This window comes from Nicotiana tabacum, chromosome 3, assembly GCF_000715075.1.
Source record: "Nicotiana tabacum cultivar K326 chromosome 3, ASM71507v2, whole genome shotgun sequence".
Lineage (NCBI taxonomy): Eukaryota > Viridiplantae > Streptophyta > Magnoliopsida > Solanales > Solanaceae > Nicotiana > Nicotiana tabacum.
Genome location: NC_134082.1, coordinates 136,970,605 through 136,987,457, shown reverse-complemented (window position 1 = coordinate 136,987,457; position 16,853 = coordinate 136,970,605). Strand labels below are relative to the sequence as shown.

At 37.3% G+C, this 16,853-nt stretch overlaps 1 protein-coding gene across 1 annotated transcript; it reads right to left on the bottom strand.

The window, feature by feature from the left end:
• Positions 1-1,738: 1,738 nt before the first annotated feature.
• LOC107802541 (uncharacterized) lies at positions 1,739-6,972 on the bottom strand. The gene is made up of 6 exons (XM_075249967.1): positions 6,891-6,972; positions 5,774-5,879; positions 4,583-5,291; positions 3,222-3,491; positions 2,247-2,402; positions 1,739-2,041 (listed from the first exon to the last, which is right to left on the bottom strand). The coding sequence occupies exons 2-6, from the start codon at positions 5,776-5,778 to the stop codon at positions 1,922-1,924; spliced, it is 1,260 nt and encodes a 419-aa protein (XP_075106068.1). The 5' UTR covers positions 5,779-5,879; positions 6,891-6,972; the 3' UTR covers positions 1,739-1,921.
• Positions 6,973-16,853: the final 9,881 nt, after the last annotated feature.

The window sequence follows — 16,853 nt, the reverse complement described above, 5'->3', positions numbered from 1 at the left end:
GCTAATAGCTAAATCCTTTAAAACTGAAACAAATAAATTCCACTTAAGATTCGTCCCTTCCAATCTTTCACAATTTCTTTTAGCAAAATCATTTAAAGTTAAATTTGATGTTGTACATTTTTTTTAGCCGAAAACATTCATGACCAAGGAAGGAGGTTCATCATCTACTATATATACATAAAATAAAAAATAAAAAAACATGTATATACAATGTGATTTTTCCGTGAAGGGGGTTTGGATCCCTCTAGCTTCGGCGCCGGTCCACAAGTTACAAAAATAGAATGATATATAGACAATGAAGTATAGATTTGAAGCTGAATGCCTTTTAGGTTCATGCACATTTTCAGAGACTAAAGGACGAGAGGAGGTTGGACAAAAAACGCACAAGTCAAAAGGATGACAGAAAACAAATTAAAGACTACACGGAACCAAAGCCACAAAATCTAATGGCCAAACATTTGGTTTGGTGTGAAGGTGTTTTCTTAGTGTTGGGAGGTTTTGGAGCATCAATATTAGATTTTGAGTCCCACGTTATAATCTTTTTCAAAGGCAAGACCTGACGCCTGTCTCGTTTATTTTGTCTAAGCAGTATTATTTTGTTATATTGAGGGGCCTTTCAATTATTATCTAAAATGTATGCCATATTGTTGTGTTGGGTACCCCATCAGAAAGTTCAGTTCTAGACTTCTAGTGCATAAACCATTGAGTCTTTGGACTATAACACAATGTCTATTATTAATTCAGACGCATACGAAAACAGAAGTCATACTACTTTCTTACTTCAATTTTCTGTAATTTGGGGTTGCCTTTTTTATTAGTTTCCTTCGTCTTTTCACATTGCTGCGACGATATTTCATAAGATTCAGCCTCGTTTGTATTTAATTCAAATGGATGACAGTTTGTCAACTTAGCTTTACTGGATCTTGAAGATTTCTTCTTTTCGAGAAACATGTGATTACCTCTTCTTATTTGTTTTTTTCTCCGAAGCCATTTAATTTAACTTATACACACTAGCTATTTAAAGAATTTTTATACTACCAATGTATTTTCCATAGCAGGTCACTTACTATATTTTTTGGTTGCAAAATTAGAATAACTATAGATAATTACCTCCATTAAAAGTCATAATCTTAACAAGGTAGTGTAAAAACACTACTGCTATGAGACACCAAAAATAAATAAGTTGTCTCTAATAACTTGAGCATATGGATCGGATGGTATGCACAATATGAGCTTTGGTACTTCTTACCGTAAAATTGACACGCCTGTTTAAAAGAAAAGGTTAAAAAAAACATCCACCCTTTGTTTTTTTTTTCCCCTAATGAAAGGAATGCTTTATAATTAAAAGCATAAAAAGTTCAGTTACTACATAACATAGGGATAATTCGCATAGCGATTGTCCCCGATCTGTCTTTATTGAAAGCATGTAAAATAAAGTCCGAAGGAATTTCCGAGATTATTGTATTGTCTCCCTCCATTGTTGATGGTTGCATGGATCGTCCATACTTTGCAAGAGCGTCATCCACCCTTTGTTTTGAATTCTCTTCTAGTTTTCTTTCAATTAGCGCTCAAGTAAATTTTCAAAGTTCACATGATTTTTACTTTCGACAATTCAGGCAACCAACACACTATAGTTTTAACTGATAATTATGTAAAATAAAACAAATCGAAGAATGACCTTATTCTTCTTTACTTGTAACCTCTTGCATATATGTGATAAAATACCCGGGGCAGTAACTTTTGAATCAAAGCAACAAGAACAGGACAAAATCCTTCCCGAGGTTGCTTACTATACTCTCAGGCCAGCTGAAATGCTTTATAAAACTTTAAGCAAACTTCATTATGTTGGTTAATATACATTTATTTATTTTACACTTACAAGTAGTTGTCTCGCAGTTAGAGGAAGGATTGGAAGAGCTTGTCATGGGGCCATGAGTCCTTCAATGGTGTAAGATAGTGATTCTGCCCAATCAGATTTGAGCAGCAATGTCTGCAGGGTGTGCATTACATCATAATCAGGATCAAGCTTCCTTTGCCAGCCCTATCAGCAATAAATACAAAAGGCAGTAAGTACCAAAAGAAGAACAAATCTTAAACCAGAAAAGTAGTCCCCATGAAAGATTATCGTCGAATGCTACTCAGCAGATTTATAAGTAAGTTTCAACATGTTTGAATACAGAAATGCTAGTTAGTCAATTCCACATTTAATTCAAGAACACCACATTTGCCGAAAAAGGAAGAATTACCTCTAGGACCAAAGTTGTCACCATGACAGTGCAAACATTGCCATCTATGTTTACTCTGTAATGCCTAACTTTCTCAAGAAGTTGTTCAATGCACTCAGCAGGGTGGATCAAATCACCTTCTGGAGTCCCCCAAAAATCAAATGACTCCTTCACTTCCTGTAGGACATCAGTAGATAACTAAGGCAAATATTCATCACCTCCATTTATCAAAAAGATTAAGAAGTCTTTTAGCATAAAGATATCATGTAAAATAGTAGGAGTAACTCCACGCTATAAATATTAGTCGTATCCACAGATAGATGACCAATCAGAATTTCGTGAACAAGAATGTTTGCGCAGAAATATTGAAAAACATGAAGAAAGTAGATCCTAGCCAAAAAGCTAAAGCTGGTGATGCATTTTGATCATTATAAGGAACATTAGCACCTAGTTTTGATCACCATTGCCTTTTGCCCTCCATTTCAACCTTTTTTTTAAAACTTTTCGCCCACTGGTGGAGGATAGAGGAGCAGAGGGGTTTGCGGAAAGAATATGGTGGTCTCTCCATGAGTTTTTGTTTAATCTACTTCTCATGATAGAAAGTTATGAAAAGATTTACCTCCTTGAAGTGGAAATTTTACTTCTACGAAAAGTCAAATTAACATACAATAACAATACATAAATTTACATCTGGTACTAAATTTTCATACTCTTTTTCCATCTTCTTACAATCCATATTCACAATAAACATTACACTTGAAACCTTTATCAGAATCCCCAAGAAGTGAATCCTGATAGCCAATTTGGGGTAGAAGGATAACTAGCAAAGCATATGGGCTGCTTTTACAACATCTGATCTCCAATTAATTTCTTTGCATAAGTATATTATAGTTTTCTTTTCAAGGGAGCAATAAATGATAGCTACCATTGGAGAAATAAGTAAGAACATCTAAAGAAAGTTCTCAAATAATCCGTTTAAGATGTATGAAACTAAACCTTAACGAAGGCTTCTGGATTAGGGCAATTCTGTTTCTTTGACAACTGCAGAGTGCACTCTGCTACAGTCTGGCCATCTCGACGAGCAATTGCCTTAAAGAACTCCAATAATATTGGTCGATCATTCTTAGAAAGTTCAGCAGTCATGCCTACATCAAGGAAAACAACATGAGGCTTTGATTTGAAGATGCGTTTCTGGGATGGCTTGCTTTGGGTTACCCGAACAAGGATATTTCCAGGATGCATGTCAGCATGAATAAAGTTATCCACCTGAAAAGGGGAAAGGGGTATTATATGAGAAGTGAAAAAAGACTCAGGAGCTAGTAAAAATTAGTGATTCCAATACATAACATAGAGATAATAGGCTCTTATCCATCTAAACACTTTTTGGACAAGGTAATCCTCCAATGCCATTTCCTCTTCAACATTGCAAATTCTAGAGATTAATGAAATAGACTACATGCAAGCAACCAAGAAAATGTCATAGAAGGCTTCTTTTTGTTCCTTCTTTATAGTATAACTAATAACACAAACAGAAGCAGCACTAAATAACAGTCATGAAAAAAATAACGTTGATAATGCCAAAATAATGCCCTTCATATTTATTTTTATAACTAATCAGTGCTTTATCTTCTATAAGAGAACAGCCTCTGGTCAGTATTCAAGGCTAGTATTTTTATAAAGAAATTAGGGTAAAGGACAGGCACTGACTACTAGTATTGAAGGCCAGTATATCAACAATTACTCAGAAAGGCAACATCTATAGTATATCCAAACCAATTCCTTAATATGTCTGTTAATAGATCTCTCTTCATTGTGAGAAGAAAAAATACAGCATGTAACATTTTCTTAAAGGGAGTAAGGACTATAGGCAATTACAAAAAAGAAAATTTCATATAATAAAGGAACTTCCATGTGTCTGAAAATGGCCTAACCACATTAGTTATAACTACAGCTTTGCTTGCAATACATGCTTCATATTTCTACTCAAATCTTGAACTAAAACATCTGCTTTATGGCCTGAGAGGGAAAAATAATGTCTGATATATTTGCAGTTCCATATTCCATTAGACCTTTGTATTTGAGTCGCACATTTGCATTAAATTTGTCCTTTATACTTGAATTTAGACAAATTAATATAACGAATACTTTCTTAATAAAAAATATATCCACACACACGGACATATATAAAGATAATAATACCAAAAACATCTTTAGAAGTTTAATTCTGTTAAAAGTATATCCTAGGTTGCACGTTTGCATTGAATGTTGTGCTTTATACGCAAATCTAGACAAATTAACACAGAGAACATTTTCTTAATTAGAATATATACACACACGCTACATAAAGAGAAAATTACCAAAAGCATCTTTAGAAGAGCATGTGTCCCAATATGAGCAAGTGCGCTCTTAAGTCTTTCATGGCCCTCAAGCTCATCAACATAATATGAAACACATTCCCCTTGTTCAAAAGTCTCCACCAATACTGCAGGATGCACTAGGGGATAGACGGGCTTTGGGAAAGAGACATCCTTCCATCTCCGAAAATTATAGGTGAAGCGGCTTAAATGTGCAGCTTCCCTAGCAAGATCTACTTGAGACATCATAAAAACAGCAAATTGCTGTACGCTTTCATCCAATCTTAACCACTTCAGTTTAGGAATGCACTTCGATATCTTAGCAACTAGATTAATAATCTCAAAATCTCGTCTAATTGATTCACCCACTCCAGGATGCCTAACTTTCACTGCCACCACCATAGGCTTGATCTGTCGACCACGGTATCGATACAACAAGGACGCTCTATGCACTTGAGCAATACTTCCAGATGCCAGAGGTTTCTCCTCGAATTCATCGAAGATTTCAGAAAGTTTTCGACCAAATGCTTTTTCGATTGTCTTTTTCGTGTAAGCAAAGCTATGTTCAGGAGCTTTTGTGTGAAGCTTTGATAGCTCAGTACACAAATCTCTAGAGAAAAGATCAGGTCGTGTAGCTGCCCATTGGCCCCATTTGATAAATGCAGGACCTGCTCTTTCGAGTGTGCTACGAACTACCTGAAGCCACATTTTCCTGAAAGAAGGTCCAAAAGAATCTACAAATGGGGCCATGACAATGCAAGGAGAAAAGAGTATTCCCAAATAAAAGGCTCTCAACAGCAGAATAAAACCTTCAAATATGGAATGCAATAATGAGGTAATCAAAACATGTCCATCTTCAGCATGCCTGTAGAAGTCTGGTGATGCTTGTGCCAATGCTATATTTCTTCCATATGTTAAGGCAAGAAAACCAGGGAGAACCACATAAGACCTGCTCAATGCCAAACTAAGCGCTTGTGCAAATCGACTTAAGCGGATAAAAGTTTGTCCTTTGTAGAAAGATTTACGTGATATCCTCTTCCAAGCGATTTGTGCATGATGACTTACAGCTGTTCCTGGCGAAGTCATTAAACAACTCCCACGAAAAGTACTATGCATTCTATATGTCATGGATGAAGCATGTCCCCTAGTGATAGACACATATTGCCCGTAAAATCTACATCTAGGAGAACTTACCCCATTCCTAATAAGTGTTCCTTTTCTCGCTTGTTCTGGACGGATAGTGGTCTGATTTCTGCATAAGGATTGTCCAGGTCCTTTAGTTTTACCAACTGCCAAGAATCTGCATACCAGGCACAAGACAACTTAGCAGATGCAAAATATAAAATATATGGTCATTTCACACTAAAATGATTTCCTCTTTTAAAGATGTGCAACTCAAATACCAATTCAACAACCGTGACTATTAGAATAACTACAGTAAAACATGAATGTTAGTTTCTCTATGCAGAACAAAAAATGCCCTACACCCCAAAAGCAAGACATCAGTGCAAAAAGTAGTTCAAACAGAGGACAGCCTCCCAATTTGGGAACTTTATGCTGCTTGCTTCAAGGTATACAATGGGCCCCTAAATTTAGAAAACGTCAAACATGCAATATCTGAAAGAATAGTAGCACTGTTTTCATCTTTGAGCAGATGATAATTAGGAAAATCCCAAAGCAGGTTCCACTTTTCACTAGAATAACCAGTCAAAAAAGTGAAAAATAAAATAATTAAAAAATTCGAACTAGAACAACCAGTCAAAATATCAATTCATTGAACATGAAACCTATTACAACATCATTTCCAACGGCCGGATGTTTTTGATTTACTTGCACCAGATAATAACCGTCTTGTATTTTATTTAAATTGAAAAAGGGGGTTCGAAAACTTGAGAATTTAGAATTGAGCTATGCTAATGGAGTATCAAATGGCTACAGAAATCTTGCCACGTGAGCAAAGAGTTCCAACCAACATAAGTTCCGAATGAAAACATAAAACTAAACGAAATAAAAACTATGTCCTTCATGTCAATAATAGGAAAGGCGAAATTTCTAAAGACTAATGTAGAGGGGAGGAATTTAAAGGGGTAGCTGTTGATTTGTGCAGAGGCTAATGTAGAGGGGAGGTGAAGAGCATCTCCGACTAGCATTTTTCAGAGGTTGTCGGTGACAAACCATAAGATATACGTGTAATTTTAAATGCTGCTCATTTCTTGTATCCTTGGACAATCAAACCTAGGTGACTATAAAATTACAAGAATAAGTAATAAATAAGATGCAATTGAACTGAAATAGTTTTAGCAGAATCCACCAGGTCGGACCACATGTAGGAATTTGTTCCAATGCTTAATATGGTTTGCGCAAAGATACCTAAAGGTGTGGTTAGTCTCGGGTTCGAGCTTTACCTTCTCGTCCAAATCTAGATTTAGTCGGTCTCTAACGTGTATATCCAACACCGAATAGAAAATCAAAAAAAAAAAAATTAGAGCCCCTTTAATAAGAGGTGATAGATTGAGCTGTAAAATGTAAAAGTTTTTTTTATACTAAGTAGGGCTTGCCGGCTTGGACATAAAAATTATAATTTTTGAAGAAAAAAAAGTAGTATTTGGAGTTAAGTCGAAAAATGATATTTGGAATTTGAAATTATATTTGGACATGCATTTCACTTGAAAAAATACTGCAGTTTTGTGAGTAGGGAAAAAAAGTTCTGAAATTTTTGAAAAACTCATTTTCAAATTTTTTTCCAAAAACTTGCCAAATTCCATGAACAAACACATTTTTGAAAAAAAAAAATTATTTTTTGTGACAAATTAACTTTATATTTGTGAATATCAGGTATCGAAAGCTTAAACTGATTATCACTTCGTGGTAAGTTGATATGACAATTCAGTAATTGGAATTGCAATATCGAAAATATGTTATGCAATTTTTGTTAACAATGTTTTTAGAAAAAGTCCACAAGGTAAGAGATATATTTGATCCATTTTTATTCTCTGGAGATAAGGGTAGGTGATTAGTAACTATTAAGTTTGAGTGCAACGTTTATTGAAGAAAATATTTCATTTAAACAAATAATGAGAAGAAAAGAAGCAAAGGTTTAAAAGGGAACAAGTAAGCATACTGTACGCATCGTTAAATAGTTTGGCCAAGTTCTATGAGCACCGCACAAGCCCACGAGCTAACGTGTTCCACCTGGATCCATAGAGAGCATTGAGATCCTTTAATTATTGTCATACATATATGTGTCTTTCGAAATTTGAAGGTTGTTCATTTTGCAGTATAGTTCTCCATTAGGCCCACGCGTTTTATTAGTTTTCCTTTTTTATAAGGAATTTTTACCCATTATAACAAAGGTTGATACTTTATTTATTTTAAATAAATACTCTTTTAAAAAAGAATTAATACCCTAAAATCACTTTAAACTATCATATTTTTGTCAGTTTCCTACTTAAATTATCAGGTGTCCCCAAAATCCTCTTGAACTGTATCTCCCTAATTACTAAAAAACCTCTTCGTCGATTTTTTCCGGCTGTGTATGATGCACGCTCCTAATTAACTTTAAACTCTGAGTTTACAACACGTGGCTACTTAGTTAAGCATAATTTAGTTATTATTTTGCTTAATGATTTGAACTAATAATCAAAAATAAAAAATGAGTAAAATCATTTGTTCTTCCATCTCCTCCAACAATGGTTACCCTTATATCAATCGGGATTTTCACCATTAAACATCACTTCAACCTTTTTTTATACTAACCTTCGATTTCACTGTAATTTTTGGTGTAGTCAGAGATTTGGGATTTAAAATAACTAGAATTTGACAAGAAAGAGAAGTTATAGAGAAATAAATAAAGAAAAAATGAAGAAAAAAAGTAATTTTAGAAGAAATAAGAGAAGAGAAAAGTTTCAAATGGAACCATAAGGAGAAGGAAGAAGAAACATAAAAAAAATGAAAAAAGAGGGTGAAAAATAAAGAAAAAATAGAATAAAAAGAAAATAGAAAGGAAAAAGAAATTGAATATCTTAACACTAATTAGCCGTTAGAAGTACGCCAGGTGGGCCCATTTTTATGGATAATTTGATCTTTCACGCGCCTTTAGACGAGCTATTTCACACATTTTGCCACAAAATTAACGAGGGGGCTTTTAATAACTAAAGAGATATAGTTCAGGGGGATTCTTGTGACACCGAATAGAGTAAGTAGGAAACTGATAAAAACATGATAGTTTAGGGGGATTTTAGGGTATTAACTCTTTAAAAAATTATATTTCATAGCTACCTTTTTATTTTTTATAGCCAAATATCTATTTATGGTCACTCTACTCTTAAGTCATATGTATTACTTTTCTCTTTCCCCTCAAATTTCTCGTTTCCCTCAAATCTCTTGTATCCCCTACCCCATATCTATTCGCCCTTTCTCTCTCTCATCTTCTACCTTCATCTTGTCAACCTAACCACCATAGCCCCTCCATTTTTAACTGGTTCTGTCACGACCAGCAAAAAGAAATGGTGAATCCATCACCTTCAGATCTGAAAAAGGAACAACTTGAAGAAAAGCACCAATAATCGAAACCGAAAAAACAAAAGCATTCAACAAAAAGAAAATAAACGCCGACAGATCGTAGGTACGCTAATAATTCAAATTTCATTGTCGAGAAGGCGAGAAGCCCTAATAATATCATCAGTGGACACAGCATGGAGCTGGTCATCTTCGAAGTTCATATCCTCTGCCATCGCCGTTGCCATCGTATCTTCTATCTTGTGTTTGTATGAGAATCCGAGGAGAAAACGAAATTAGAGAGTCGATCTGGGTATCTTGTGCAATCAGAAAGCTTTCTTGAAGATTCTGTTAATACATTTCAATGTATTTCAATGTATCTCGCTGTATTTCATTGTATACATTGTCTTTTTTTTCATTGTATTTCAATGTATCTCGTTGTATTCTCATTGTATTCACTATCTCGCTGTATTTTATGAATGTATTCATATATTCTTTTAATTAATATAATTTATGTATTCAGATGTATATATGTATTCAAATTGTTGTGTTTTTGTTGTATTTATCGGCTGGAAAAAATATTCAGCATATTTCGCGCCAAATACAAATTATGGGTGATGTAATTGAGTTAGTTGAGTTATATTAGGAGTCTATTGTATTAATTGATTCACTTTCCGTTTAAAATCAGCTGAATAGACCACGATTTGTGCTATTTAAGTTATTGTATTTACAATTACATATCGTGAATACAGTCGAATACAATATCGGTCTACCTGTAATCCCCTGTTTTATGCCGTGAATACAGTCGAATACAATAGAATACAAAAATCTGTCTAGTTATAATCTCCTGTTTCATGCCTAGAAATGCTATTGTATTCATGAATATAGTAGCCTAAATACATCGAATACACTCTAAAAATCTAAAAACATAACTATAGGAAATAATATAGTAAATGAGAGTCCGAAACTTTTTTAATCATTTTTTGGACAAAAAATACTTTTGTACTACTTTAAAAAAAAAAAATTACATAAATGAGTAAAACGCAGTATTATACTGAGAATTACGTTAACGAAAATTTTGCCGTTAAAGTAATTCGCAGTATAGTACTGCGTTTTACTTTAAAAAAAAAAATTTGTAAATCGCAGTACTATATTGCGTTTTACTAAGATGCTGGGCACAGCTATATTTTATTAAAGCTGTTCGCAGTATTATACTGCGTTTTAAGTAAAACGCAGTATAATACTGCGAACAGCTTCAATAAAATATAGCCCTTCTTCTTCCTTGGACCACTGAACCGAAGGACCTCAAAACCTTCGATTCTGCTGGTCCCCCCCCCCCCCGCCCCCGCGTCAAACTTCAAAAAAAAAATTGGGCCCCACCCGTCACCTAAAGAGCAAGGAGTGTAGGTCCCACATACAAGACAAGCTTTGGATTCCTTCTTTCGGGTGCAAAAATTCGATTTCAATCAAATTTAAAAAACTTAAATCGAGGTATTTCAATTTTGTTTATGTCGAAACTCGTATAGTACATGCATATTTGTATTGTTTAATGTGTTTCCATGTTAATTTGTGTTATGTTTGTGTTTAAATTTGTATCTTATTTATACCCGGATTGATTTATTAGCTTTGGTACAAAAAATTGTTAAAATTGATAAATTATTTGTATTGTTAAAAAATTAATATTATTTATTTTGTTTGTTGTTCATATTTGTATTTTATGTTAGTTGTTTTTATATGTAATAGTGACCTTTTAGTGTAGTAAAATAAATAGCCTTTTAGCGTAGTAAAATATAGAGCCTTTTACTGTAGTAAAATATAGAGAGCCTGTTAGTGTTGTAAAATATAGAGCCTTTTAGCGTAGAGTCTATGTAGTTTAAGTATGCAGTAACTGCAAACTCTATCCAATTACACTTTACAAAATTAATTATTTAATTATAACAATAAACTTACAAAAGTAACAAATTCCTATATGTTGTAAAATTAACTCAAATATCGAGTTTGGAACCCATACATAATTATTCAGTCCAATTGTAAACATAATTAATTATTTAATTTATTAAGCTAGCACACACAATTCTAAAAATGTTAAAATTGACACGCATAATAATTAAGGATAACTCGGTGCTACCAAGCCTCAAAAATCGAGCCTGGAACCTATACATAATTATTCAGTCCAATTTTAAACATAATTAATTATTTAATTTATTAAGCTAGCACACACAATTGTAAAAATATTAAAATTGACACGAATAATAATTAAGGATAACTCGGTGCTACCGGGCCTCAAAAAATGAGCCTGGAACCCATACATAATTATTCAGTCCAATTGTAAACATAATTAATTATTTAATTTATTAAGCTAACAGACACAATTCTAAAAATGTTGAAATTAACACGCATAATAATTAAGGATAACTCGGTGCTACCGGGCCTCAAATATCGAGCTGGAACCCGTACATAATTATTCAGTCCAATTTTAAACATAATTAATTATTTAATTTATTAAGCTAACACACACAATTAATTTTGTTTAAATTATAGTAGACGACATGGACTTTCCTCCGCCTGCGCATCCCGGACCTGCCGAGGATCAGCTACTAGTGTTGCAGGGCGACCATAGGTCCTCATTTGTATGGGAGGGACAGCTATCGTTGCAGCCTCTCCGCCCTAGGAGACCTGACGATTTATGGGAGTTCATCGGGGAGCATCCTTTCCATGCCCGCGTAGTCGCGCGCCTACAGGCTACGGGCTTCTATACGATTTTTGAGCTTGGACGGATGCAGCTTGATTGGTCTCTCATCACGGCCTTGGTAGAGCGGTGGCGACCGGAGACGCACACTTTTCACTTGCCCACTGGAGAGGCCACCATCACGCTGGAGGATGTTCAGGTTTTGTACGGGCTGCGCGTAGATGGACGGGCCGTAGCACTGCCCCAGTACATTAGATCCATGACGCGTGCACAATTTTTGGATATGATGATGCATTTTACTAGTTATAGACCTCAGGGTGACGCTGGGGGCAGTCGCGTTGCTTTGTCAGCCATTAGAGATCATATGGCATTTTTGCACCCAGACATTACCGGCGAGACGGAGGATCTCCATATTGAGAGGTACACGCGGTTGGCGCTGCTCCTGCTTTTCGGGTGTGTCTTGTTCCCGAACACTTCGGGGAGTAAAGTGAGTATGCGCTTTCTCCATCATCTTCAGGAGTTGGATGTTTTACCCCAGTACAGTTGGGGTGTTGCTGTTCTCGCATACCTGTATAGGAGCATGTGTCGGGCGAGCATGGGCCCAACGGTGGACATATGTGGTTTTCTGCCCCTCCTACAGGTGACAACATTTTCGAATACTCTGTTCATTTCTCCGAATTCTATATGGTCAAAATGACTCATAAATTTTACATCAACCTTTTATCTTAGGTTTGGGCCTGGCAGCGGATCATGCCGTTGCAGCCACCTCTACCAGCACTTGTGCCTGGTGAGGCTTATCCGTTTCTCCCTATATCTTCTAGGTGGATTCTCAGGCGTGGGAACTACCGAGGGACCGATGCTCATCATAATCTCCCCCTTATTAGGGATGTGCTAGATATGCTGGTGGACGGACAGTTAGATATGTACCTACACTTACTTGTTTAAATTGAGTTGTGTTGTGCATACTCACTTTTATGTTATTATTTGGCAGTTCATCTGGACGCCATACAGTGACGAGTTGGTAGCTCAGCTGCCCTTTTATTGCTCAGTCGATCGAATGCTTTGGAGCACCTCCGTTCCGATGATCTTCTTTGATATGGTTGAGTATCATGCCACAGAGCATGTGCTTCGCCAGTTTCACCGTCCCCAGCCTATACCGAGGGATCTGGATGGGTGGCTATACACTATCAGCGGGATGACCGTGCCAGGCTGGACGATATATATATGGGATGGCTAGAGCAGCAGGTCCTTATTTGGGAGGAGCACCGAGCTGACCGTATTCCGCCAGCACCTACATTTACCCAGGAGGCCACTATTCATATGTATGCATCATGGTACCGCCTTCACACTCGACTGATTATCGGGAACCCCATTCATGTACTTGGCGAGCGCTACAGACCATACGCCGGGAGACACGAGGCACTGGTATGTTCTTTGGCTTATTAATATCGTATAATTGTGATATTGCGTTATTTAATTAATATTTTAAATATTTCACAGGCTATTGGGCATCATCACCTCTACCAGTTGGGACAGGAGATGCAGCAGCATACTGACATCCCTGCAGTCGTTGACTATGGCCGGCGGGTGGCACAGTTGGCTCGTTGGACCCTGTTTCAGGCGAGAGATGCCGTGAGGTTGGACCACGAGGCTCAGTATGCGGCGCCAGAGGACTACCATCGGGGTGGGGGTGTCCCACGAGGCAGGGGTAGGGCATGAGGGAGGGGTGCCCCACGAGGTAGGGGTGCTCCACGGGGTCGCGGGGGACGGCGAGGAGGTGGTCCCCAGCAAGGGGGCGTTGAGGCACCTGTCGACCCACCTGTTGAGGGACATGATGAGGACTTTGGAGTTGTGGCGCTTGGAGATGATCAGCCGGGTTATATACCTCGGCAAGATGAGCCTTCCAGCAGCATGCCTTCGTACAACCTTCAGCTATCTCTGCCAGCAGCGCAGGTCACCCCGTCAGGAGCATTGTCGATCACGGGTACATTTGACGGGGATGTAGACCCGTACTTTGCATGCCCATCTACCACAGCTGAGGATCGGCCCACCCAGGACGTGGATGGCGGGCGCAGGTTGAGTTATGCCTCATCTCCGGCGGTTGATGCGGATCTATCACAGGCGCAGGTATGTTTGTATTACTTTAAAATTTCACTTTGTTTTTTTTCCTTAATGAGCTGCCATTAATTAATTTTTAACTTTCTTATGAAGGCATCGTCCCAGCCCATCTTTGAGGCCACTACATGCTTTGATGAGGACACCACTGATGCGTATATTCAGGAGGCCGACGAGACCACGGTGGGAAAATATTTTTTGACTTAACAAGTACAATACAAATATACTTTGTCACATGCTAAGTTTAGTACTTGTTTTGTAGGTTGCTGATGGCCCGACGACCTATTCTTTCGATCCTGCCAGTTGTGGTGTCGATGCAGCTGCACATCCTTGTGAGCACGTGATTTTTGTTTTGCGCGATAATCGCTCCAAAAGAATAAAAAAAATAATAAAATAATAACAATTGGTCCTGCTGTACAATTTTTGGATTTCTGTACGGCACTTTGTTAATTATTTGTGACTTTTGCCCATTTTTATTTTTATTTAAAACAAAATACAAAAAATGTGTGTGTCATGCATAATTCGAACCGTAATCCAGTTGTTAAATAGAAAATCATAAATAGGCATCCTCGTCCGTGATTTTGTTTTGTTTGATTTTACCTGTTTTGAAATATTTTAATGTGTGTGCAAACAATCGTATTTAAGTGTGTATTTAATTTTAATTTGATTTTTTGCTTAGGTTGTTTTTAAAATAAAGAAGAAAAAAGAAATAAAAAAAATCTTCTTCTTCCGGACTTGGGCCAATTTTAAATAAATTGGCCCAAACAAACTCAGCCCAAAACCGGGCCTGCCCGTTCCACATCAACTAAACACCCAGAGCGTCCAAACGACGTCGTATTAATCCAGGTTGATCTGGGCCGTTGATCTTAAATTGATCGACGGTCAAGATAGATCCCCCATAATCCACTGAGGAACCCGACCCGTTTCCACCCGGACCAACCCAAACCCTTTACCCTTAAAACGACGCCGTTTCCTTCGAGCTGAAGGATCCTGGCCCTTCATCGCATCTCATCCAACGGCCAGGATCCACCCACCCACTAACTATATAAGTCTGTAACCTTACCCTGCCCCCTATCCAATACCCCAGCTCCCGTCTTCACCTTCTTCCCCATCAAACCCTAGAGTCGCCCTTGTATCCTTCACTATGAAAACCGGCGGCATGAACGTCGGTGACCTTCACCTTAACACCCTAGAATCCCCTTGCCATCCGGAACATGGATCTGTTAACCACGTAGTTCGAATCCCTTCCCACCTTCTCGAATCTTCATTTGAAGATTCGAGTCGGAACCCGATTTACACCAACCGACCTCAACTTCACACCAGACAGTCCCCAGACCCCCCTCGTGACCAAACCATGCTTGGTTTGGTCCGAATCTGATCAGGGAAGCATGAATCCCAAATCTGATTTTTGGAACTTTGTGGTTCTTCGTCACTAGTCCATATTCGTTCAAGACAAAGAGATTAAGGTCTAATGGACCTTAATCGAAGTGTTTCTCATCTGAGAAACACTTCGATTAAAGTCCGTTCAGCCTTAAAAAAGGGTCTGTTCGAATCCAAGTAAGATTTTGATTTTTTTCAAGGTTTAAGGTGAGTTCTTTCTTTTCTTTATTTGTTTTGGTTCATCTGATTGTGGTAAAGGTCTGTTCATGTTTTTGTTTGTGTCCCCGAATTTTATCAACTATGCCCTGTCCATTTTGCCTGAACCTTTGTTGTTTGATTGAGTGTTTTCTTCTACTTGTTCTGATAGTGTGTATGTATGTATTTGTTGTGCAATTAGTTGAATCCCAAATTTGTACTGATTAACTGATTCCTCGAGTACAGTTCTGTTTAGTCAGTACAATTCGAATCATGTGTCCTATACTTTTGAATGTCTGATTTTGGTGTCGATTGTATATGTTATAACTAATATAATCGAGTCGACATGTGTCGTCAATTAGTTTCAGCTACCTGCGCAATAACAAATCGATTTACTTTTGATAAGCATGGTTTGAATCACTTAGGAACTGAGTTTAGTGTTTATAATTAGTAATCAGAAATGTAAAAATCAATGTTCTGTTTAGTCACAGTTCTGAAATTGGGGGGCATGTGCACTTATGCACAACATGTGCATTCTTTGTGAACAGCCTGAGCCTTGCCTAAAGGCTTTTTGAATTAAATAGTTTGACAGCATGTGCTGTCAGACTACATCCTGCTGCCCACACCCTACTTTAGTTTCAGAAATAATAAATATTACTAAAGGTAAGCCTGCCAAGGGAATATCATGGGGTTTTGTCTAATATTAAATAGCTAAGTGGAACTGAAAAGGGGCAGCACATGGAAGGGTATTTTGATGGCCTAAACAGGCTGTTAAAGGGATGACTTTAGGCTTATAAAAGGGGACATACAGAGATAAAAGACCAGCTGAGATTAGAGGGGAAAGGGCACAGAGAGAGAACACAGAAGAGGGGGAAGAGACATCTGATATATACATAGATACACAGAAGAGAGGAGGGAAGAAAGAGGACACCACCTGATACTAGGGAAGGAGAACATAGACAGAGCATAGAGAGAGGAGATAGACATTAATAACAACAGAGGGAACTGAGAGGGAACATTTTGGAGGAGAATTGAGTTCTGAAAAACAGAAAACTGGAAAAGAATTCCTCTGGATATCCAAAATAGATTTCAAGACTGAAATTAGACATTTCGGACTTTGAAAAGAAATAGATAGTAAGAGGGATAAAGATACAGAAATGAGAAACTGGTTTTCTACCTACTTTTGTTCAACTTTTAGCCTGCTCAACCCACTCAGCCAGTTTTCTTTTCTTTCAAGTATCAGCTAAAGTGTGTTAGTTTGGTTTGCCTTGGTTGATCCCCTTGGAATTGGATTTTCTGGATTTCTGTTTCCTACTGCATTGTCTGCTGTTGCCTTTCTGCCATTTTTGGTTCTAACTGTATCTTGCACTGGGAGCTGTCCTATTTGCACCTGCTGTT